At 37.8% G+C, this 26,793-nt stretch overlaps 1 protein-coding gene across 1 annotated transcript in view; it reads right to left on the bottom strand.

The window, feature by feature from the left end:
- Morc4 (MORC family CW-type zinc finger 4) overlaps window positions 1-26,793 on the bottom strand; it is a 52,993-nt gene that overhangs the window by 21,776 nt on the left and 4,424 nt on the right. Inside the window, exons 3-10 of the mRNA XM_048337003.1 lie at window positions 22,822-22,954; window positions 16,639-16,856; window positions 15,868-16,015; window positions 14,949-15,081; window positions 14,554-14,682; window positions 11,983-12,102; window positions 8,280-8,380; window positions 379-477 (exon numbers count right to left, since the gene is read on the bottom strand). Of these exons, the coding sequence (XP_048192960.1) occupies window positions 379-477; window positions 8,280-8,380; window positions 11,983-12,102; window positions 14,554-14,682; window positions 14,949-15,081; window positions 15,868-16,015; window positions 16,639-16,856; window positions 22,822-22,954 (1,081 nt within the window). The remainder of the gene's footprint in view (window positions 1-378; window positions 478-8,279; window positions 8,381-11,982; window positions 12,103-14,553; window positions 14,683-14,948; window positions 15,082-15,867; window positions 16,016-16,638; window positions 16,857-22,821; window positions 22,955-26,793) is intronic.

The following is a 26,793-nucleotide window of genomic DNA, read 5'->3' as shown; positions in this document are numbered from 1 at the left end:
AATAAATAAGCTGCCTAATTCAATAAACTGAAATAGGTGAAAGAACTTACCAAATACACTCAAATAACTAGAACCAAATCTAGACTCTAGGTCTCAACTAAACAGTACTTAAATTTTCATATTAATGATTCAAACACACAAATATGAAAGCAGAATCACGAAGTTTAGAATGTGATGCAATTAGTACCCGTGCTTTCTTATTTTTTAACTAATTAAACCCCCTGATGTGAAAAACCATTTTATCCATGTTCCTTTCACTTTATGTAAGGACAACATTCCTAACGCTTTCATGTATTTTATTGTTTTTGTATTATTTTTAAATAGTTGCACAAAGGAACTTAAATTCAACGTATCAGTTTCATGCATTTCATTACTCACGGTACTATTCTGGCTATAGGGAAGAACTCAAAATTCCCTTCAGATGCCTTTTCCTTCCAATAAGCATTCAGCTTCTGTGCAAGGGCACTTATTGTTGATCTGAAAGAAAATAAAAATCTCTGAGAAGCTCCCATTTAACAGAGGCTAAACATTTAGAATATTAGTTTTCAACATCTACTTCTTAAGAAACTAAGATAAGTGTATAGTGCCCTAAAAGACTGCATATCATAATAATTTTTGTTGAAAAATTAAAATTGTTCCTAGAACTAGCTTTGAATTCAGGGTTCTACAATTTTCTGGGGCTTGTAGAATCATGGACAGGATAAGCTATCACACTGAGTCTATGGCAGAGCACCAAACTGCATAGCTAGGAAATGATAGCAATTGATTTGTCAGATGAAAACAGGTGACAAATTCAGGATCAAGTTGAAAGTCAGAGGATTAAATACTATACCATATTATACATCAATCAAGTATTAGCTTTATATATCAATGCAGTTCCTCTATAGCCAAATGCTGACTACAGCAGTAACAATAGTAATGTGGAGGTGTGAGGGGAAGTTCCTGCAAATATTTTACTACACAGCTACTACTGAAGGCTTTATATGAATCCTAGCTTTATCTAATTAACAATTCCTATTTAATACTGTATCATAGGATTACAACTTAATGTAGAGCTATATACACCTGGAGCATTCCAAATTAAATTTTTTAAAAATATCTTTGCACTCTGGATTGTTCTTTCAAGTCTTTGCAGACCTATTCCAGGTAGGATGTGATGACAAATGCCTGTAAAACAAGGTAAGCTCTTGCCTACTTAGGAGGCAGAGATCAAGAGGCCTGTGGATCAAAGCCAGCCTGGACAAAAAGTGAGACCCTATATTAACCAATAAACTAGACACTGTAGTATGTGCTTGTAATTCCAGCTACTGTAAAAAAAATTAGGTAGGAAAATTGTGTTCCAAGGCCAGCCTAGGCAAAAACGTGAAACCTTATCTGAGAAATAAACTAAAGGAAAAATGGGCTGAACATGGGCTCAAATGATAGAGCACTTGCTTCACAAGCATGAAGTCCATGAGTTCAAACTCTAATACCAACAGGACTGGGAATACGGCCTAGTGGTAGGGTGCTTGCCTAGCATATATGAAGCCCTGGGTTCGATTTCTCAGCACCACATATATAGAAAAGGCCAGACGTGGCGCTGTGCCTCCAATGACAGAATGCTAGCCTTGAGCAAAAAGAAGCCAGGGACAGTGCTCAGGCCCTGAGTTCAAGACCCAGGACTGGCAAAGAAAACCAACTCTAGTACCAACAAAAACAATAACTTCCTCACCTCTACTTATATTGTATTCTCACTATTTATACTAGATTAAAATCATCACATATAACCTCTGCTATCAACTCTTCTCCAGTGTCCCAATTCTCCTACTATTCTATTAATATCATTTACTAAAGTCACAACATAGTATGATGCCTTATTTCCTCTTTACAATCTAATTTAGAAAGAATAGGCCAAGAAGATGACAGAATAGGAAGCACACAGAATCTGTCTCCTTGCCTAGACAACAATTTCCTTAGCAGAATCTGCCTGACATAATAAGCATTGTAGAACTCTGAGATGGCAAACTGTGGTTAATTTTGTTCACTGTCACTTGATGCTATCCTCCAAACATGGGACCTGTGCTCATCACCCATTGCTATTTCTGATCATAGTATATAAAAGGCAAGCAGCCAATTTATTGCCTCCTCCATTATTACAAGCTTGTAGGTTTCCAGCTGAAGTAATCCCCAAAAGATTCATAGAGATGATACCTTGCTTATTTTTTTTCTTTTCTTTTTTTGGGGGGGAGCGAGATGTTAAAAACTAAGATATTCAAAAGCAATCACATATATGTGGAAAATTAGAAGCCACTGTGAATTCTGAAAGAAGTGTGAAGACCTAAAGTTTGCACTTCAGTCTGATTACTGACACAAAGACAGTTTATGGCAACATAAACCCCAGCAAACCATGGGAAAACAAGGGAATGTTTTCTAGTGTTGCCAAGCTATTAGCTTCAATTGTCTAGCTTTCAACAACAACAATCACAATGTAAAAATGAAAACAAAAAACAACCAAAACAGGAAAGTATGGCTCACTCAAAGGAAAAATAAATCAACAGAAACTGTCCCTGAAGATGAACCTACCAAAGACTTTTAAAACTATCTTAAGAATGTTCAAAGCAAGAAATGTACTCACTACCTTATTATGTAACTGTAACCCCTCTGTACATCACCTTGACAATAAATTTTTTTTAAAAAGAATGTTCAGAGAGCCAAATGCAACAGTGAAAGAAATTAAGAAAATCGTATGAAGTCTACAAAGCCAAAACGAATAGTTCACTATCAAAGGCAGCTTTGAGCAGACGAACCAATAAATAAGCCTGAAGAAATGAATTATTGAGATTAAGAACGGGAAAAAAATTGAAGAACAGTAAATGGAGGCACAGGCACCTTTGGGACACCATTAATGGCATAACACAAGCATCATGGAGGTACAGAGGGTGAAGAGAGAAAAGACAGATGCTAGACACAATCCCTATAGGATGACCACAAAAAAACAGCTAGTACGAAAAATATAGAAAAATAAATTAGGAAAAAATTTAAGCACTTTGCTATAAAAAATAGCAACTAAACACAAAAGAAGACGGCAATGTATCTTCATACAAATGGCTCAAGCCTGCAATCATAGGTACACAAAAGGCTGAGATCCAGAGTATTATATAGTCTGATGCCAGCCCAAACAGAAAAGTCTGTGAGACTTCATCTCCAAAACAACCAACAAAAAAGCAGCTTTGAAGACTGGCTCAAGTGGCAGAGCACTAGCCAAGCAAGCAAGCAGAATGAGCACGAGGCTCTGAGTTCAAGGCCCAGTATTAGGCGAAAAAAGAGGATAGTAATGTAGGAAATGAAGGAGAAGCTATGAAACAAATAGCAAAGTGTCAAATAATTTTTTCCTTGTAAATTGTTACTTTAACAAACACCTAAAATGATGAGACTGTCTTTGAATGGAAAGCTGGCAGAGGCTGGAATAATTCCCAGAAAGCGCAAAAAAGCCTAATTTCAATAAATTAACCATTAATAGAAATATGGATGCAAAAATAGGCAAATTATGGAGTTAGCCTGTGTGTTAATCAATGCACAAATGTTATAAAAATGTGGCTGGTTTAAAGGCTTATGCTTATAACCCCAGCTACGTGGGAAGCAGACATCAAGAGGACTGTAACTTGAGTATAGCCAGGTAAAAAGTAAGCAGGACCTATCTAAACAAAAAAGCTGGGTATGATGGCCTACATCTACATCTCAGCTACACAGGAGGTATAAATAGAAGTACTGTGGTCTAGCCTGTCCTGTACAAAACTGAAAGATCCTTTATCTCAAAAATAACTAAAGCTTTATAAATGGCTGGCAGCTTAACTGCCTAACAAGTGTGAGACTGAGTTCAAAACTCCAGCACTACAGAAAGGGAGTGGTGGGAGAGAAGGAAGGAAAAAACATTACTTATATATGCAATGAACTTGTACTCAATCATTAAGAATAAAATTATAATTTACTGGAAAATGAATGGAAGTGGAGATCATCATGTTCAGTGAAATAATCCAGTCCCATGAAGATAAGTACAACATAATCTTTCTCATCTATAGTAGTGGGTGGGGGGGGGGGGACAACGAAGTCACAGTAACAGAGGAGGCACTAGTTGGGAAGTGCAAGAGTACGAGAAAAGGAGGTGCGAGGTAAGAGGGAATAATTAAGGGGAGGGGTGAATATGACATTGTATCAAGCATGAGAATGCCATAATGAAACGAAAATGCCGTATTCGGCATAATTAATATAAACCCATTTAAAAAAGAAATACAGATATCAAAAAGTTCACTGGTGAGGACTCAGAAGCAATTGGAAAAACATGAGACAATACAAATTGTCTTAGAGAATAATATTATATACAGACTGTTAGGGGCTGTGGATATGGCCTAGTGGCAAGAGAGCTTGCCTCGTATACAGACTGTTAGTGGAAATATGGAAAAGCATTGCTAATGAAGGCTCAGAAGAAAATAAGCATGTTACTGAAAAATGAGAAAGATCCTTATTACAGAGTGGTAAAAAGCACAACTTGTAGATAATGAAACTTGATCTTTAGCTTGAGGAGATCTCCAGGCAATGTGTCTGGAGTGGCGTCTGGTCTTCTCAGGATGTTGATGTGAAATGCAACAGGAACGAGATAAACTATTGGGCTAAAAGGGAACCAGGACTTGATTTGGAAATTCTCACCCCATCCAGACTGAAAAAGGTATAAAAATTTATGGGGATTCACTGTCAGGAAAATGTGCTCTAAAAAAATCATAGAGAGTGAAGTTGAAGAACCTTATAGTATTATCTCAGTAATATTAAAAGCTCAAACTATTCAGTCACACAAAATGATCTTTGGAAAGATTAAGCAAGTGACTTACAGTCATCTCAGCTGAAGCCAAGAATAGAAATGGGATTATCTAGGTAAGATGTCAATGGCTTCTTGTTGAAGGAATGAACATTCATGACATACATGGAAGGCCCACAGGGTTCTTGAGAATGCTGCAAGCACAAAAGCTTCCAACTTGGATCAAAAGGGATGGAGAAAAGCTCGTTGGATCTTCAAAACTCTACAGTCAGCAAACAGGTTAATAAAAACTATTCCGATGCAAATATATACACTCTTCAGGAACAAAGATAATTTCAAGAGTGAACTATATAAGACCAAGAGATCAATGCTTCAAAATCAGAAGGTAGAGTTGCAAGCCCTAGAATGTTATCCCCAGTCTTTATAATTTAATAGAATTTGCCTAGCTAGATTGAAAGTACTTGTTAGATATGACTCCTTTTTTCCTCCACCAGTTTTAACTGAAGTCTTGCAATAAATAAAGGGAGGGGGAGAGTGAAGATACATCCACGCATGGAGACTTGTACCCCAAGATGCAAAGGATTATCCACATGTGGTTTAGAAATTTGGGGACCTTTGAGCTTGATGATGTTTAGTTAAGATTTTAGACTGAGTTAATATTGTAATGTTTAGAGACTCTGGGGGATATGGGGACAGGTGAACACATTCCAAATGTGAGAAGTGAATCTTAGGGCACTTGAGAACAGATTGTGGCAAAATAAAATAATGGTCATACAAAGATGTCTACAACTTAATTATTGAAATATTTGTTTAGGTTGTACCACAAGGGGGAATTAAGACTGCATATAGAATTGAGGTGACTAATCAACTGGTCTAAAAATATGACTATCCAAAGATACCAATTTAATCACGAGGATCTTCAAAGTTGAAAAAGGAGGAAGAGTCAGAATCAGAGAAGGAAATATGATGACAAAAAGCAAGGCACTAGAATGATGCAACATGAGGAGAACACAACCCATCACTACTGACTTTGAAGCTCAAAAAGAGGGCCTTGGGCCAAGAAATGCTGGCAGCCTCTAGAAGCTGGAAAAGGCAAGGAAATGGATTCTACCCTAGAGCCTTCAGAAAGGAATGCAGTCTGCCAACACCTTGATTTTTGCTGCAACAAGATCTGCATTAAGATAGTAAGATAGTGTTGTTTTAAGCCACTTCGTTTGTGGTAATTTGTCACAACAATAGAAGACACTTTCTATTGTTTATAGATAGAAATTGAGTATCACTGTATTTCCCACAAAATTTTTAAATATCTCATGGCTCTCCTGTGAGTTTGCTGTGTGTAATTTGGCACATAGTTGAGGAATGGTGGTCTAAGATGGGGTTAGCAAACTGCAGCCTAGGAGGCAAATTCCACTCATTGCCTGGTTTTGTCAACAATATTATACTTGGCTATAGCAATGTTCATCCCCTTACTGTATATATTTGCTTTCATCCTATGGCAGAACTGAGTAGCTATGAAAAAGATTCTATCGCCCACAAAGGCCAAAATACTTACCGTCTGCCCTACTCTTAAGATGTGGCCCTCCCCTGTCCATCTAACTTGATGTCGTTTCATTCCAGTTACGTTTATTTCCCTTTCCTATATTATTACCATTCTGAGACCCTGTCACTACCTTAGCTCATGCTATAAATCCATGCTGGAATTCCCTTCCTTTCTCTTTTCTAAATCTTGCATTCTTGTGCCTTAAGGCATATCCTAGGTCATGCTTTCTGCCCCAATTCCCTTGTCTATTTTTGCCATGATAGAATTTTTGCCATACCAGTTTATTTTGGCTAACCTGTTAGCCATTTTAATACTCTTAATTTGTTTCCTATGTGTGATAATCTATTATCATCAACATATTAAGGTCCTTAATGCCAACTATATCTTGAATTTATCTGATGATTCCACAAATGACATGTCCTGACTGCATTTTGAATCCTGATACTGGCAACTAAAATCTCATGTCACTATTAAAAATGAGATCACAATGTATTTCCAGACATTTCAGTAGTATAATGGCTAGTATTTCCTCTACTGTTTATAGTTTTGCTATCTATAACATCCGTAGGATGAGTTTGTGACAGCAGACAATCTTCTCTAAATCTCTCAAATTGTTACTGTCCTTTTTTTAAAGAAAATCTGGTATTGTTATATATCCCAGGCTTGACTTTGACCTCAATCTTCCTGCCTCAGCCTCTAGAGCAGTGCTGGAATTACTAGTATAATCCATTACACGCAGCTTCAAATTCCCTTATCTAAACACACTTTCCTTTTATATAAACAAAAAAAAAGTAGTACAGTGTGTGCTTTTAGCAAAGCCTTATTTTAAATCCCCTGAATCAAAAACAAAATGGACAATTGATGACAGAATGGGACAAGAATTATGCAAATGATCCTCAAAAGACATTTCAGAAGTGTATTGTTTTTAATAAAATATGTAGCATAAATTAAGCTTCTTAAGCCAGAAATTTGTATGTTTAACAAAATAAAACTATGATATATAGAATATCTATTTAGACAATCCACAATCTTCTCAATCAAATTTATCATACAAAGGAGAATAACAGAAAGGGTGGTTCTGATCACGATGCATTGGAAAAACACCTCTTGCCTATTTATGTCTTGCATATACTTACTTCTGACTCTAATATCATTCCCCTACTTGTCCACCTAGAAAATTTCAACCTTTCTTTAAGTTTAGCTCAAATATAATTTGCTTTGTAAAGCTTTCCTTGGTTTTCTTTAGGCAGATTTGGCTTACAAGAGCCATTTTACTTTATATGTATTCAAATTTCTTATTTGTTTATTTCTACATAGGAATCGAGGACTCTTATTTTTCATACTCCTGTCACATACAACTAAATAGGAAGCATCAAAACCCAGGCCTGTGCATGCCAGCATGTAGCGTATGCCAGCTACTAGTCTACCACTGAACTACACCTATAACTCAAAACCTTTTCTAGCCTTGCTTCAACAATTCTTATCTCCTAAAATGGTATCTACTGATTCTTACCTATTGGTTTTCCCTGGTAAATCTAGATGCTTTTCTGAAATTATGTCTTACCTGCTGTCCCAAAATACATTCATTATCTTCAAGAAAATGTCTAACAAACTTCTAATTTTTTCTTTACTGTGTTTTCAATAACTTCCAATCCCTTTGTCTCTTTATGGTCAATAACAATGTCCTTCAATTTATCACAAATATAATATCAAATGATTCAAGTTAACTTGATCATTTCTAAATCTAAGATTTATCTCAACTGACCATATCATCGTTTCAAACATTAATTTTAAAATGAAATCATTTTATCTCTTACCTTGGAAAATAGAATTAAAGTAAATTTCAGTTAACATAGCTGGCTGATTTTTAGTGATTGTTTTTGAGGTTTCAGAGAACACATTCATATCTAAGCAAATTATCAGAAACACCTAGTGTTGAAAGTGACTCACCTGTACTCCTTGTTGTATTCAAAGTCTTGTTTGTTGTAGACAGGTTTTAGGAAATTGCACTCAATGACTCCAATTACTCCCACACCTTCTCCATGCGTTGGCTTAGAAGAAATATATTAATTTCAACACTTATATTACAGTTAACTGCCAGAGGCATTTCCTTTCAATTCCATATAATCATAGAAAGGTTACATAATGTTCATGACTATAGAATGGCCATCAAGATCTAGAGAAACAGAATGTAATTCAAAAGGCTGCAAGTGATACATGGAACAAGAAACTGAGGGCTGGGGATATAGCCTAGTGGCAAGAGTGCCTGCCTCGGATACACGAGGCCCTAGGTTCGATTCCCCAGCACCACATATACAGAAAATGGCCAGAAGCGGCGCTGTGGCTCAAGTGGCGGAGTGGTAGCCTTGAGCAGGAAAAGCCAGGGACAGTGCTCAGGCCCCCTGAGTCCAAGGCCCAGGACTGGCCAAAAAAAAAAAAAAAAGAAACTGAGAACTTCTATGGCAGAAAATATTCAAACTATGATTCATGAACCCCAAGGTATTTCAGGGATTAATAGCTACCTCTACTCCACTCACACAACCTCCATTTTCATCTGATTGATATATATTTTTTTCTTTATTGCATGTTTTTTTTTCAAATTTTTATTATCAAACTGATGTACAGAGAGGTTACAGTTTCATACGTTAGGCATTGGATACATTTCTTGTACTGTTTGTTACCTTGTCCCTCATGTCCCCCTCCCTCCCCCCCTTTCCCTCCCCCCCCCAGGTGTTCAGTTCACTTACACCAAACAGTTTTGCAAGTATTGCTTTTGTAGTTATTTCTCCTTTTTTACCCTGTGTCTCTCAAATTTGGTATTCCCTTTGAATTTCCTACTTCGATTGATATTTTAAGATTGCTCTACGATTTCAATTGAATAAATATTACATTTCCAAGAGTCAAGATTAAATACTAATGCTCTCAAAAACTGAAATGAAATTTTTTAGAGATGCTATATGATCATTACACATATTCATTTACTAAAATCAGCATTTTCAGGGCTGGGAATGTGGCTTAATGGTAGAATGCTTGCCTAGCATTCACGAAACCCTAGGTTCATTTCCTCGGCAACACATAAACAGAAAAAGCCAGAAGTGGTACCATGGCTCAAGTTGTAGAGTATTAGCCTTGAGCAAAAAAAAAGGCCAGGGACAGTGCTCAGGCCCTAGGTCCAAGCCCCAGGACTGGCAAGAAAAAAAGAAAGAAAAAAGCATCTTCTACACTTGTACAGGCCACCAAACAATTACTAAAGGAATCAGACTTGAGATGATTATTAATTACAACTTGATTCAAGAAGTTTTTAAATCTCTCTTCTTTAATAGAAGGAACTGATTCCAAGTGCTAATTAGACTGGCACACAAACGAGCTGTTTACAGATGATGTTTACAATAACAATGAAGTAATAGTAGCCAGGCATTGGTGGCTCACCCCATAATCCTAGGTATTCAGGAAGCTGGGATGTGAGGATTGCAGTTCAATGCTATCTCCAGGCAGGAAAATCTATGACACTCTTATCTCCAATAAACTACCAACAATCCAGACGTGGAGAACAAAAGAAGCTCAGGGGGGCTGGGGATATAGCCTAGTGGCAAGAGTGCCTGCCTCGGATACACAAGGCCCTAGATTCGATTCCCCAGCACCACATATACAGAAAACGGCCAGAAGCGGCGCTGTGGCTCAAGCGGCAGAGTGCTAGCCTTGAGCGGGAAGAAGCCAGGGACCGTGCTCAGGCCCTGAGTCCAAGGCCCAGGACTGGCAAAAAAAAAAAAGAAGCTCAGGGACGGCAACCAGACCCTGAGTTCAAGCTCCAAGATTGGCACACACATATACACAAAAGATGATGTAGCAAAAGTAAAATAGGCTCCAATTGGTTATGTTCGTTGAGCTGTACATAACTGTCTAACAATGGAATATAGAGCCTGCCATTCATTATGCTTTAATAATGTAATCTGTCAAATAGGAAAGAAAATGAAAACTGACAACTGTTGGAGGGGATGTGGCCAAAAGGGAACCCTACTTCATTGTTGGTGGGAATGTAAACTGGTTCAGCCACTCTGGCAAGCCGTATGGAGATTCCTCAGAAGGCTAAACATAGAACTCCCCTATGACCCAGCAGCCCCACTTTTGGGTATCTATCCAAAAGACCACAAACAAAATCACAGTAAAGCAGCCAGCACAACAATGTTCATCGCAGCACAATTTGTCATAGCTAGAATCTGGAACCAACCCAGATGCCCCTGAGTAGACGAATGGATCAGGAAAATGTGGTACATATACACAATGGAATTTTATGCCTCTATCAGAAAGAATGACATTGTCCCATTTGTAAGGAAATGGAAGGACTTGGAAAAAGTTATACTAAGTGAAGTGAGCCAGACCCAAAGAAACATGGACTCTATGGTCTCCCTTATTGGGAATAATTAGTACAGGTTTAGGCAAGTCACAGCAGCCCAATAGCTATACCCTTATGAACACATGAGATGATGCTAAGTGAAATGAACTCCATGTTATAGAAATAATTGTTATATCACAGTTGTAACTACTTTCAACATGCCATATGTAACTGTAGCCTCTATTATTAATGATCTTCTTGTATCACCTTCCTGTGGTTGTACCTACACTTTCTCTGTATCTTATCTGAGTATATTGGAAACTGGGTATACTGGTATTAGAACTAGGAAATTGGAAGCGAATACCAAAATCTAGAGACACAGGGTAAAAAAAGACCAACAACTACAAAAGCAATACTTGCAAAACTGTTTGGTGTAAATGAACTGAACAACTCATGGGGGGGGGAAGGAAAGGGGGAAGGGGAATGAGGGAAGAGGTAACAAACAGTACAAGCAATGTATCCAATGCCTAATGTATGAAAATGTAACCTCTCTGTAACTCAGTTTGATAATAAAAAATATATATAAAAAAAAGAAAATGGGGGCTGAGAATATGGCCTAGTGGCAAGACTGCTTGCCTGGTATACACGAAGCCCTGTGTTCAAATCCTCAGCACCACATATATAGAAAAGGCTGGAAGTGGCGCTATGGCTCAAGTGGTAGAGTGCTAGCCTTGAGCAAAAAGGAAGCCAGGGACAGTGCTCAGCTCAGGCCCTGAGTTCACGCCCCAGGACTGGCAAAATAAAAAAGAAAATGAAAACTGGTGGAAATTACTACTTTAAACTATTAAAACATTAAACATGATATATAGTTTAACCTATAAGTTATTTTACATGTTTTGGCCCATTTAAATCTATCAAGCTTGAAACTATGAAGTAGAAAAAAATTAGAAGTACTATTGTTTCCATTTACAGGTAAGGAACATCTTCTCACAGAAATTAAATGATTAATTAAAGGATATAGCTCATAAAAAAAACTCAAGGACCCAAATCATTGTCTTCAATGACCAAATTTTATGGATCTTACATTGTGTTTTTGTCTCTCCAAGAAAATGTAAAAAACAACTTTATTCACTGATACATTGATATAAGTAGTTAAGTTGTTGGTATTTTAACTGATTCTCATTAATAGATACCTAGACAATGTGAAGAGTAATAAGGAACAAGAATTTTTACAATGCAAAATAGCTCACTGCTAACACAGAATTCCTGAACGAGAATTTCTTTCCAGTCCTCTATATTAAAGACATATTAATCACTCACCTTTACCTGGCATCCCACCTTCTCAAAGGACTTTATGAGCCGGTTGTTATGGTACATCATCACTCCAAACTGGTTACTACTTTTGCAAGAGAATCCAAAAGTGATCCTCACCTGTTTATTCTAAGAAAGTCATTAAGGAAACAAGCACCAGACAAAAAGTTTGCATAAATATATTGCAAGAAAACCCCCAATGCCTTGGCTGGGGATATGGTCTAGTGGCAAAAGTGCTTGCCTTGTATACATGAGGCCCTGTGTTCGATTCCCCAGCACCACATATACAGAAAATGGCCAGAAGTGGCACTGTGGCTCAAGTAGCAGAGTGCTAGCCTTGAGCAAAAAAGAAGCCAGGGACAGTGCTCAGGCCCTGAGTTTAAGGCCCAGGACTGGCCAACAACAAAAACCCCTAATGTCATTGGATATAAATTGGTACAATCCTTCTAGAGGACCTTTAGAAATATGTAGCAATTGCTTAAGAATATACTTAACCTGCTGTGTGCTGGTGGCTCATGCTTGTAATCCTAGCTACTCAGGAGGCTAGGATTGTGAGGATTGTGGTTCAAAGCCAGCCCAGGCAAGAAAGTTTGTGGGACTCTTATCTCCAATAAACTACCAAAAGGCAGGAAGTGATACTGTGGCTCAAGTGGTAGAGCTCTAGCCTTGACTAGGGTTGAGTTTTTAATAATTTCTACTTGATTAAAAAAAACAAGGAAAGAGAACAGAAAAAAAAACAACAAAGAAAAGATAGAAATCTTTTTATTTTTATTTGTTTTTGTTGCCAGTCCTGGGGCGTGGACTCAGGGCCTGAGCACTGTCCCTGGCTTCTTTTTGCTCAAGGCTAGCACTCTACCTCTTGAGCCACAGCGCCACTTCTGGCTTTTTCTGTATATGTGGTGCTGAGGAATTGAACCCAGGGCTGCATGTATACGAGGCAAGCACTTTACCACTAGGCCATATTCCCAGACATCTTTTTATTTTTATTAAAACAAATACGAAGTTCCAGCTATTGGGAGGCAGAGATCAGGAAGATTTTTATTTGAGGCCAGCCTGGCCAAGAAGTTAGGGATACCCTGTCTGAAAACTGTAAGGTGAGGTGGCATGTGTCTATGATGCAGAAAATAAATTAAGAGATCAATGTTTACAACTGCTTAAGTACTGTCAGCTTTCCAGTACATTGTTTTTGCTCTAAAAGCCATCAATAAAAACTGACCTAATTTATATAGTTTATACCAAAATTTTCTCTAGTGTCTGGAATCCATACCAACTGCAATGGAGTATAGAAGGGAAAGTGAGTAAGTGCTCTTCTAAATGGCCACCGATATGAGAATTTATCAAAAATTCATGTTGAATTTGTTAACATTTCATCTCACAACAAAAACCAACCTATTAGTCTGTACCCTCCTAACTCCATCAAAGTCTAAATTTAGACCTGTACAGCAATACAGTATATACAAAAAGAAGTTCTAATCAACATTTGAGTTGAATTAATGGAATACAATAAAATGTAATATGGATTATAGTGAATTATACCAATAGCTGAGATTCTCAAGCCTGATCACTCATTAGAATAAGCTGAGGGTTTATCATTATTGTAAAGGTAATATACAGAGGGGTTACAGTTACAAAGGTCAGATAAAGAGTACACTTTACTTTGGACAATGTCACCCCTGCCCTCACTCTCTCCCAGTTTTCCCTCCCATCCTCACCCACAAATTCTATAGTTCATGTTCAACATAGTGTCTAGTGAACTTCACTGCTGCATTGGTTCACCTTTTGTCCCACCATTTCTGTGCTCCCCTTTGCTCTCTCAAAAACAGATAACAAACACAACAAAAAGAAAAGAAAATGACAACAGTAACAAAGGAAAAAAACTCTCATTTCCATTTCTTGGAGTTCACTTCAATAAATACTATTTTATGTAAGATGAGCATAGCTATTGCACTTTTGTGATTCTCTCCTAAGAATATCCTCCATTGGTCAAGCTGAGGATTTTTTAAAAAATATTTTTATCTCAAAATAAAATTCCAGGATCTACTGAACCATAATCTGTGATACCTCAGGACCATCATCTAAGAATTTCCAAGTGATCTCTGATACAATGGGTACACAGATTAACACTTAATAAATGATTCCTCTTAAATAGAGGTATGGCTCAAGTGATAGAGCACCAGCGCTCAGTATGAAAGCTAAGAGACAGTGCCCCAGCCCCAGTATTGGTTAAAACAAAGTCCATGCACTAGGGCTTGGAAAGCACTTGTTACACACCTCTCCTAGAGCTTCATATCCTCTTAATGTATTACTGCCCAAATCTTCATGGGCTCTTCTCTTATGACCCAAGTTGACCCATGTGGTAGAGAGCCAACCTTGAGTGAAAAAGCCAGAGTGTGAAGCCCTGAGTTCAAGCCCTGGTACTAGCAAAAAGTAGAGACAGAAACAGAGACAGAGAGAGGCTTCCTTAGAGTATACTATAATACAGAATTTTGAATTGGAAAATGCAAGTTTGGGGCTTTTTGTGACCATCCAGAAATTTAACCCTGAAATGAGCAGATCAAATACACATAGGTTTAAGGATACTGTGTATGTAGGTTTATATATATCATATCCTACATTTGCCAGGCTCTTGGCAATCATCTGGGTAGTCACCTTCTTCTGACGCAGAAAGATTTTCATCCGTGGTTTCATATACAGAATACTACAATATGCCTATGAAACGATGAAGGGAAAGTTATTGTGCTCCTTTGCCAGTCCTCCCAAAGTTCTCATTAAAATATTGCTATCCAGCTAAGCCTTTCTTTGATGGACAAAGATTTGGCTTAGTTATGCCTTGCAATCTTATGCCTACAACCACCCTGAAATGCTATGAACTCTATTGCCTAAACTGCTTCAGTAGAGACTGTGCAAAGGAATCCTAGCACAGGGCTAAACTTTGATCTTTCATGTTATAGGACATCTTACCCATTCTTACTCACCCGTAAAGAATATTCTGTTTCTGGCAGCTTGGAGGTAAAATCATCAGTTTCTTTTTCTTCAGCATCAAAGTCTGATACCAGGATGTCATACTGATCTGTCTCAAAGTCCAACTCAGACTTTCCATCTTTGTTTCTGGGTAAAAAAGACAGGTACTAATCTAACAAGAACTAGCTTCAAAGTGGTTGGGGGATTCACATGGAACCCAAGAAACAATATAAACCAATACTCAGCTGTTTCTTTCCCTGACCACTAGTGCAAAGAAACTACAAACAACTTAATTTGAGAATCAAACAATATACAAAGGTATTTCCTGTCTAAACAATGTTTCGTAGTGGTGGTGATAACAAACTTCTATGGAAAGAAAAAGAAATGTGGAATGTTTAAATCACATTGATGTCAGCTATCCTCAAATGTGGATTTTAAAATGGATCCCAGCTTTGTGTGTATTACTGGAGAAGTTACTGAATATCAGTTCTCAACTGAATAAAGAGATGAATCAAAATCACCTCTCTGAATTTAGGCAATAGCACGAGGTACCAAGATTTCCCCAGATCTATTACTATATCTTAGAAGAAAGAGAATAGCCAGTCATAGTAGCTCATGCCTATAATCCTAGCTACTTGCAAAATGGAGTTTGGGAGGACTGCAGTTCATGGTCAGCCCTGGAAAAGTTTGAGAGCCCCATTTCAACTATTAAAGCTGAACATGCCACAGCTCCTCTTCTGGTTTTTGAGTGGTTAATTGGATATAAGAGTCTCATAGGGACTTTTCTGCCCAGGCTGGCTTCAAACCACAATCCTCAGATTTCAGCCTCCGAGTAGCTAGGATTAAAGGCATAAGCAACCTGGGCCTGGCTTAAACTCGGCTTCATCATTCTACCTTTGTCTATTAGTATCTATTATCCTTGGAATAGTATACCTGCGGACGTTCCAAATGAGAACACGAGTTCCTTTTTTGCCTGGGATGGCATCAAACTGGGCCAATAGGTCATTTTCATTGTTGAAAATTGAATAGTTCAAGATGGCTTCCAGACTGGGCAAGGAATCCTCAGTAATAATCATTTTTTGTAAAACCAAATACCGTCAAAGGAAAAATAACTTAAGACTTGCAGAATACATCTTCAAAGATACAATCCAAAAAAAAGTTATATTTGTGAAAATGTCAAAGGCTGAAATTTTAAACTATTTGGAAGCAGTAAGTTCAAATCTTACTGCCACATTGCTCTTGTCAAAACAACGTGGTCTCTAAAAGAAATAATAGCTTGTCCAGGTACAAGGAAATGAACAAGAAGCAATTCTGCCATCAGATAAGCTGATAAATATTATGATTTTACAAGCATAAGCATGACTATAGCTAGCCTAAGGGGAAAAAAGGAGGCCTTGAAAACTGGATGGAAGAGTGATGATTGGGGAAAATAGCCTATATAATGATCAAGCTATGAAACTTTCAACAGAGTAAAAATATTTCTGAACTTCTGCCCATGGTCTTATTTATTTTTTAAACACTCAATATGGAGAAATTCCAATTGAATTTAAGACATTTGAATATATTTCTAAATACTAAAACTTATTTGAAATACGAAATATCAAGAGATAGCTGCAATTGCCCAGAAGAGAAACATTCCTATCAAAACAATCAGACTAGACTAATTTTTAACCAACACTAAATTTTAACTAACACAAAGGATATTGTTTTGCTGACTGTATGGAACGATTGGTACAATAACTGCCTGTGCATGGACACATTCCAGATAGGTCTGTGATAGGAGTCCAACAGTGAGAGTACTCCCATTCTTTGTGAAGACAAGAGCATCTTTTCCTAGACGCATGGAACCTGACTTGAAACCATTGCCAAAGACTCCGATGGGACACTGGCTCTTCTTTATTACTTTATCTGTAAAGCCAAAGCTGTAATTACACAAGAAAAAAAACATGTAAAAATCATCTTAAGATATAATAACTGACACTTGAAGAACACATTTTTATTTCTTTTGGTGTTTGCAAACTGTAAGTTAAAAACACTGGAAATTACAATGGGGTAATAAGACTGCTTTTTCTAAGTTGTTTGTATGTAATTAGTTCCACAGTGCTAGAATCATAACTTTGGAAATGTAAAGAAGGGCCCTTTTCACTGGTCAACAGAGAGATTTGGCAAAGGCCTGTGCAGCTGCTTTCTTGTCTAGATAGAACAGAAAGCTAGGGTAAGGTGAAAAGGTAGTTGCTTGCAGAGTGTGACCAAAGTACCAAATAGTAGCAATGGTCAAAGGTAGTAAAGAAGCTATCTTTCAAACCTGGTCACATCACCCTCTAGAAATCTGACAATTTCAACTCTCTACCCAAAGGATAACCCTTCCAGTTCCTACCCTCTGCTCCATCTGCTAGGACAGTTCACTGGAATATGACCAAGAGATAAAAATAGGTAGTTCTGCCTCTGAATATCTGCAAACAGCTGCAGTATAAAGTCTCTCTTGTTCTATTAAGGGCCTCTCACTGAGTCACCTCAGCAAACTGTAGCCCTTTATGATCAGCTTCATCTCAAAAGCCAGAACCATTCCCCTTCTTGTTTGCCATTTACATACTTACATGCAAAAAGAATGGAACCTAAAAAATTTAAAGAATTGGTATCCAAAAAATTATCTTCACCATAGACAAAACAAATTTTAAAGACTTTATCTCTGACTTTTACAACATTGTACACTACCGTATAATTACTATTTATTGAATCTACTACATGCTGTGCATTGTGCTTAGCACTGGATACACAACAATGAATAAAAAAGATATAATTCTTGATCTCATATTATAGTCTAAGGAAGAAGGAGTTCATATATTACAGACTACATGTTTCTCCAATATCAGTAACAGATACTTCATGCCACAACTGGATGGCAAAAAGGTCTTCACTTTTACTTATCGAGAAAGAAGAGTTGAGGTGCTTGTTCTCCATTGACTGAAGATATGATTTTATGTTTACTTCCAAAAAAAGGGAGTACTATACAATAATTCCATTATATCCTCATGGAGTAAAAACTTTGCGTTACAGTTTTGTACATCCTACAAATGAATTTAATGACAAAGAAAGGTAATTTCCCAGGAAACTATCCTTTTTTTATTTTTATTTTTTATTTTTGCCAGTCCTGGGGCTTGAACTCAGGGCCTGAGCACTGTCCCTGGCTTCTTTTTGCTCAAGGCTAGTACTCTACCATTTGAGCCACAGAGCCACTTCTGGCTTTTTCTATATATGTGGTGCTGAGGAATAGAACCCAGGGCTTCACATATATAAAGCGAACACTTTACCACTAGGACATATTCCCAGCCCCTGGAAACTGTCCTTTGAACAACAAAGAACACTGCATTTGTGCTATCTGTGGGCCTCAGTATTTACAAATTGGTAAGATTCTGACTTCCTCATTACTCTTGGAAAAGAATTGGCTAGGATAGAGTTGTATGCAAATTATATTAAAGTAGTATTCAAACTTTAATATTAAAATGACTCGAGTCATTTTGAGGGCAGAGGGTAACTCAAGTGGTATAGCACTTGCCATGTAAGCTCAAGGCCCTGAATTCCAATCTCAGTACTGCCAAATTAAAAAAAAATAAAAACAGAAGTTATTCTGAGAATTATGTTATTCCCTATCCCTACTTCAGATCGAATACCACATCTAAAACCAGAGATTTTCATAAATAGGACTCTTATCTGCCATATGATATGACTCTGTATGCTTATCTGGATTTAAGAATTTTATATTACCATACAAGTTTCAATTAGGTAGTCAATGTAAAAGGCTAAAAATGGTGAGGCTGTATTATTCCCTTATTTCTAGCCTTCTTTCATCTTGTTCTCTTTAGTAGGTATAAATCTTCATGGTGTTACTATGTTTTGGGAGACCAGATGATTATACAAAGTTGAGTAAAGGTTAGGTATTCTATAAATGCAAATTTATAGACATGCCTAGTACCAATCAAACACTATTATAAAAGATTTCATCACACACAATGGTGAAATTATAAGGAGTAATTTTATTGTTGAGTATAGCTCAAAATTTTTCCAACACCTGCTATAATTCTAGCAACTCAGGAGGTTGAGATCTGAGGATCATGATTCAAAGCCAGCTGCCCAAGCAGGAAAGTTCATGAGACTCTTACCTACAATTAACCACCAAAAACCTGGAAGTGAAACTGTGGCTCAAATAGTAGAGCACAAGCCTTGAGCAAAAAAAGCTAAGGGAGAGTGCCCAGATAAATTCAAGCCCAATAGGACTACACAAAAAAAAATCCAATGAGCTATCAAGGCTTCGTTTAGACAGGTGGTTTCCTTTCACTGAGTCAGTCCTGCTCTATCCTCTCAAATAAGGAACAACACTGTTTATACACCAACGGATTCTGGTACCAGCTCTTTGAGTGGAATCCCAAAATATTTTAACTTCCTCATGAGTACCATAAGAGATGACAAAATGGAGACTCTAGTGAGATAATTTTAAATTAGGATATTGACCAATGGAGCAAACCTTCCCCAAAAATCAAAACACACAAAGACAGGCACTATTATTCACTGGATTTACTGGTGATGTGATAGATAAATTAAAACTACTATAATAAGCATCCAGTTATTCTCTGGCTTCTGTTTTAGAACAGACCTCCTAGGATATACACTTCTGAGCAGAGGCAACAAATACCTTCAGTCTGTTGCTGTTTTTAACCCTTGACCTTTGAAAAACTGTTCCAGCTTGCTAGAAAAAGCAACTGAGCATATAGACTACCTGGTTCACACAATATTTCCAGAAGCTAAAGAAAACTAACAGTGTGCCTTTTAAAATTTAATGATAGGGCTGGGAATATGGCCTAGTGGCAAGAGTGCTTGCCTCGTATGCATGAAGCCCTGGGTTCGATTCCCCAGCACCACATATATAAAAAATGGCCAGAAGTGGCGCTGTAGCTCAGAGTGCTGGCCTTGAGCAAAAAGAAGCCAGGGACAGTGCTCAGGCCCTGAGTCCAAGGCCAGGACTGGCAAAAATAAATAAATAAATAAATAAATAAAATTTAATGATAGGCACTGTTTTTTAATTGGACTTTCAAATGATTCTGTATTTGTAAAGAAACTTACAGTTATTGCACTATTTCAGCAGCATGAAAGTAGGAAGAGGAACAACACAGGGCTGGAAAATGGGAGACAGGATAACGAACAATTTCTGCAGGCTTAACCATTTTCAATAATGATTTCTAGTATTTTTCCATATACAAAATATACCCAACATGAAAAACTGGAGAAATTAATATGCTTTACATTTTCAAAGTTACTTCTGAAGTTTAATTACAATCACAACAAACTATACAAGTATGAAAATGTCAAAGAAACTATTTTGTAAAATAAATATTCAATAATTTAAAAAAGAAAGGACAAAAAAGAAATTGAGGTAAATGGCATCTTTGGACTACTGTTAGATTAAGTGATCTCATGTAAGTAAATAATATTTTTAGCTGATAAAAGTTTGTTTTAGGATTCAAACACAAATCTAATATATATAGTGCATTAAACAGTCATTAAAATAGTCACCTAGAAAACTTTTGAAGCTGATTAACATGTACCACTTCTGGCTTTGAGTGCCAAAGTTTCTATGTATTTATCAAATCCCCCAAATCATGCATTTTATATCATGTTAATTATATTTTAATAAAGCTGTAAAAATATTGTGGAAAAATAGTCCTCTAGAATTAAATGTTTTTTAAATAAATTAAGAAAAAAGAATTTAGAAATTTAGAAAGAATTTAGAAAGAGAAAATTAGTGGGAAATATATTTAACCTGTAAAGACAGAGAAAATGCTAAATCTAAATAAGTTTCTGCCTGTTTTGCATCTTGAGAAGGAAATAAAAATTTTAATAGATGGATACTGACCCTAAATATTTCATTTCAAATGTCATTTCTACAGGGTAACTTTTTTAAAGTCCCCAGGCTAGATTCAATCTCTTGGCTAAATTTTCAGAGAAATTTCACTCTTTCCTCCTAGCACTTCCACTGATAGAACAACAGCCTACTTAGTTCTATCACTAGCCCAATTCTCTCTCACTAAACTATCCACATTGTGAGCGCAAAAGGATCATGTCTGTTTCCAGTACATTGCACACAGGTGCTCAGTAAGAATTTATTTAATGAATGAATCCAGAACAAAAATTGTGGTTATTTTGAAATCTTCCTTTTCTTCCCTCTTTCCCTATACCTATACCAACTTCACATCAGTACATGCAAAATGGAAGGTAATCAGATATGCTGTGCCTATTGTTTGATGCCTATGTCACTGGGATAAGGTATGCTGGGAAAAACTCATTAAGATAAGCAACTTTAGGGGAAAATTGCTACATAGAGAATTGGATATATAAATATTTTTGTTCCATCTCATCTAACCTTTTTCTTTTCTAAACACTTATTAATTTCACATTATTTTTAATGAAAAATGTAAAAATACTTGTAAATTGTTTTTTTCTTACTATAGTAAGCATCAACTTCAATAGTAAAAATTGATGTTATAAATTAAACAGGGTCAACTCTCATACTTTCATCAACATACTGCTCACATTTTCATCTCCCTTCTAGAGGCTTTCCTCAAATATTCTTCTAATTCTGGGGATCTGAGACACAAGGTATATAGACTTGAGTTGTAAAATAAAAACAGCTGCTTTGACCAAACTTAACTTTTGTTTCTTTGACAGATCAAAGGATCTTCCCTACAAACAGGGATAATAATTTAGAATACTTTCAAAGAGAACTGCAACCAAATAAATTTTCATTTTGAGGGTTCTAAGTCCTTTGCCTCCATAGCACCCATCAATTTTTTCTCATGCTTTCACACACTCTAGTTCAGGAAGCCACATGGAATAATCAACCACATCTTCTAAAAAAGCAAGGCAGGGCTGGGGATATAGCCTAGTGGCAAGAGTGCCTGCCTCATATACACGAGGCCCTAGGTTCGATTCCCCAGCACCACATATACAGAAAACGGCCAGAAGCGGCGCTGTGGCTCAAGTGGCAGAGTGCTAGCCTTGAGCGGGAAGAAGCCAGGGACAGTTCTCAGGCCCTGAGTCCAAGGCCCAGGACTGGCCAAAAAAAAAAAAATAATAAAATAAAAAAGCAAGGCAAGGAAGGAGTTGAGGAAAGTCCTCTTCTACTGAAGTGTGATAATAAAGGACAAACATGTACTATCAATCATAGATATTTTAAAGAAGTAAACTGAGAATGACAGCAGAAATTTATCATCACTTCAACAGTTAAAAGAAGAGTGAATTTCCTTACTGAAAGCCCAATAGCCCCCTCTCCCATAACTTAGCATGCTGCTTTTCTAGGCAACACTAGCCTCATTTAGCTAGGGCAGTAAATAATTAGCCCCTACCTCATTTTACTTTGAGATAGCACTCCTTTGGACCAACTATAGCCATATAAGGCAGCAAGATCCCCTAAACCTTACAGGCCACAAAGGTTACCTGAGACAGCACTCCTTGGGGCAGCTATAACTATATAAGGCATCAAGATCTCCCAAACCTCTGCTGTCACCTAACACAGTAGCTAGAACTTCTTACTTCTCTCTTAAACCCAATAAACCTTTCCTTTGTTCTTTTGTACCTGGATGTCTGCTTGGTTTCTGGCAAAGAACACTCTACCAAAAACCTTCAAAGATTATAGTGTGAATACTTTCTACTTATCTTTCAAGGGGCTCAATTACCTTCATGGTTCTAACCCAGAAGTCACCTCAACCCCAATGCTTTGAACTGAAAAGGAAGCTTAGGTTAATTAGGAATTGAAAAAGGTATTTTAAAAATAACTAATCCTTAAAAGTGCATAAAGTCAAGAGGAAAGAAAGAGAATAAAGACTTTTTTTTTACCTGAGCATTCGGTGGAGTTTGTGAGGTGTCATCCCACATCCATCATCAGTAAAGGTCAAACAAGATTTATTCTTGACTTCTTCAACATCTATAAAGACTGTCCTGGCCGATACATCTGGATCTACAGCATTATCTGAAAAAGGTAGAAATCTTTTATATTAGATGCCCCTTTCCAATATTATCAAATCTCTATAGTTCATTCAGGTACCAGTGGCCTAAATGGAGGCTAACTTCTGAGGATTGCAATTCAAAGCCAGCCCAGGCAAAAAATAGCCCCTAAGACTCAATCTCCAATTAACCACCAAAAAGCTGGAAGCTGAGGTGTGGCTCAAGTGGTAGAGTGCTAGCCTTGAGCAAAAAAAGCTCAGGAACAGTGCCCACAAGTCCTGAGTTCAAGCCCCAGGACTTTGCCTCTCCCCCAAAATTTCTGCTTCAGTATCCCCAGTGACATGGGAAACTGTCCTTTATTCCCCACATGAATGACCCTGAAAGTACATAAGGAGCATTATAAGTAGCCCATGTACACTGTGTTATGGAGAATAACAGATAGGGCAGCAGAGAAAGTTACGAAGCTGATTTCTAGATTTCATGAAATAGCTGATGTGCAATCTGCCTTTTTCCAAGATTAGGATCTATGGTGAAAATAAGCCTTTTGCTTTGATTCTGGCCTCATCTTCTTGTCTTTTAGTCATTTTGCTGCTCATAAACACATATAGTAAAGGGGTAGCTACAATGAAAAGCTGATCTAGCAATTTTGGCAAAATAGTTGTATATTATACATATTAGTTTATGCTAATTTTGTTTCCTACTTTTTTAATCACCTCTGTTAACACAAGACTTTATCATAATCCCTGTTCATGATATAAGAACCATTGAAAGTCAGGGGTTAAAAATCAAACCATTTTAAGTGCCTGCCTAAATCTCAATGATGGCCCCAAGCATACTTAAAAAGAAAGAACAATTCTATTGTCTTTGTATTAGTCTTAAAGGTGAGAGTGCTTACCATCCCCCCTTTCTTTTGGAAATATTAAGGTTTGAACTCAGGACGCAAGGCTTGTTCAAATGGTGTTCTATCATTTGAGCCATGCCTCCAACCCTATTTTCAGTAGTTATTTTAAAGAGAGGGTTGTGTGGACTTTTCTCCCAGGGCTGGCCTTGAACCTTGATCCTTCCATTCTCAGCCTTTTGAGTTCCTACAATTACAAGTATGAACCATGGGTGCCCAGTTCTTCCCCCCCCCCCCACTTATGATATGAAAAGCACTGAATTAAAGTAGAACAAAATACAGAGACATCTTACAATTTCTCTGGAGTTACATCTTCACAGTAGGTTAATTTATGACTCTAAAGACATCAAATGGAACCATAGTTTATAACATATTTGGCATGTCCCCTACCCCTCAAAGACTAGTATTGTCTGGTGACTATATCTTTTGCCACAGGCAACATTTTAAATGATTGTCCTCACTGACATATGCAGCTCAAAAGTTTCCTTAAGACTCACTAGCCCAGATACTGGTACGTTCTATACCACATGTTGAACAGTTTTATTATTTATATACTATTCGTGCCCAAAAAGATGAGCTGGGGGCTTGGGATATGGCCTAGTGGCAAGAGTGCCTGCCTCATAAACATGAGGCCCTGGTTTCGATTCCCCAGCACCACATATACAGAAAATGGCCAGAAGTGGCGCTGTGGCTCAAGTGGCAGAGTGCTAGCCTTGAGCAAGAAGAAGCCAGGGACAGTGCTCAGGCCCTGAGTCCAAGCCCCAGGACTGGCAAAAAAAAAAAAAAGATGAGCTGGAAGCTTGATCCTTAGTTGCACAGTTAATGGAACCTTGCAGGGATGAGGAACATTTTCCTGCCAAGGGCCATTTGGATATATATATATATAATATCATTCAATAACCATACAAAATTATCAATACAGGCAGATGGGCCATGGAAAGCCAACAAGAAATCATTACCAAATGATTTCTGTAGCCTTATATGGCCTCCAGACCAGATGTTCCCCATCACTGCTAAAAGGTACAGCCTATGCAAGGTAATTAAATAATAGGGGATGATTCCCTTGAAAGGGATAGATGCTGTCAGGTCTGAAGGGACAAGATTAGTTCCCACTAGAGGGCATTGCTATAATGTTAAGACTGCTTCGTGAGTTTGGGTCCCTTTTGGTTTCTCTACCACATCGTGATGCCTTGTTTTGAAGCAGTCATGAGGCTTTTGCCAGCATATTAGAACCATGCTGTTTGGACCTTCCAGCCAGCAGAACTATGAGGCAAACAAATCTGCTTACGTATAAAGTTACCCAGGCTCCGGTGTATTGTTAGTGACACCAAATGGATTAATACAGATAGGTTCCTTAATTGTTCCTGTCTCTATTAGCTCTTTAGACAAGATAAGAGACCTTCCCAACTCTTCCCTTGCTCTTACATTCTTTTTTTGTTTTTAAAGCCAGACCTGGGCCTTCAACTCAGGGCCTGAGCACTGTCCCTGGCTTCTTTTTTGCTCAAGGCTAGCACTCTGCCACTTGACCACAGCGCCACTTCTGGCCTTTTCCTATATATGTAGTGCTAGGGAATCAAACCCAGGGCTTCGTGTATACGAGGCAAGCACTCTTGCCACTAGGCCATATTCCCAGCGCTTTGCTCTGACATTCTAACCCCCCTCACTGACACCATGCGGCTGGGCTGAGCCAGGTACGATCCTAGTCAAATACTTGTCCCACTACCACTGACCAAACCATGTTATTTCCCCAATGGGAACTTCCCTTACAATCAAGAAAACTATTACACATATTCAAATACAACCATTTTACAATGCAACTAACAGTATCAGTTACAACCACTTGAGTGTGTGTGTGTATGTGTGTGGAATGTCTACCAAATGAAACAAGACACAGATTAATTTCAAGGATCCCTATGGTGCTAAAACATATCAGTGATTGTGATCTCAAAAAAATCTGAACAGCAGAAAAGGATTGCCAATGGCCCCCCAGGAGAGCTTAGAGGTCTGATAGTCAATATTCCAGGTCCATGGGGCTACACCATACTGTGTACCAAGATAACTAACTGGGTTAACTTTGGGCAGGAATTATAAGTTGGCATGCAACAGTAGGTGTATCATAAAGTTCTTCATGTTGTAAAATTAAAGAATTTTTTCTTTTCTCTGACCATAAGGATCCAACACTGTACAGCTGTCTGCACTCCTTCAAGAAATTGTGCTTGGCAAGTAAGGCCTTGTATCAGTCATTCCTGTTGGTACACAACCAGAGCTATTGAGACTAATGAAATTTTGTCAACAAAATGGACATCATTTCTAAGTGGAAAAAACTGGACAGTGAGAAATATTATCTAATGCTTTATGAATATTCACAATTCACATGCAACACATTAATTTCAATTACACACTTACACAACAGTCCACTGACTGAATCAGCTCACAGGCCTCTAGTAAAATTGCTCTTTTCCTCTCAAACTTCACTAAGTTTTTTTTTCTGGACCTGAGGCTTGATCTCTGGGCTGGGGGCTGTCCCTGAGCCTCTCTGTGCCCTACCATTTGAGCCACAGCACCACTTCTGGCTTTCGAGGCTGGCTTCAAACTGCGATCCTCAGAGCTTAGCTTCCTGAGTAGCTAGGATTACAGGGGTGAACCACCAGTGCCAGGCTACCAAGATTTCTTAAAAACAAGAACATGCCAAAGAGTTTAAACACAGGCACTTCGAGAGTTACACAGTAGTTGCCAGAGAAGCTAACTATTTTATCTCCTTGGCTGGAAACTCATTGAGTAAAACTGGGAGGGTACACAGGAGGCCAGGGTCAGCTGGGTCAGCAGGGAAAATGAAATCAGTCAGTGACCACCAGCAAACACAGCTTTACACACCTACTTGGTATTTTATAAAGCCTTTCACTTCACCTCAACAAATTATATGATCAGCCTCAAGAGATGAATTTTTAACAATAAGACACTAAACT

The sequence above is a fragment of the Perognathus longimembris genome, chromosome 28, assembly GCF_023159225.1.
Source record: "Perognathus longimembris pacificus isolate PPM17 chromosome 28, ASM2315922v1, whole genome shotgun sequence".
NCBI classification, from domain to species: domain Eukaryota; kingdom Metazoa; phylum Chordata; class Mammalia; order Rodentia; family Heteromyidae; genus Perognathus; species Perognathus longimembris.
The sequence above is the reverse complement of the archived record's forward strand: the minus strand, read 5'-3'. Positions and strand labels throughout refer to the sequence as shown.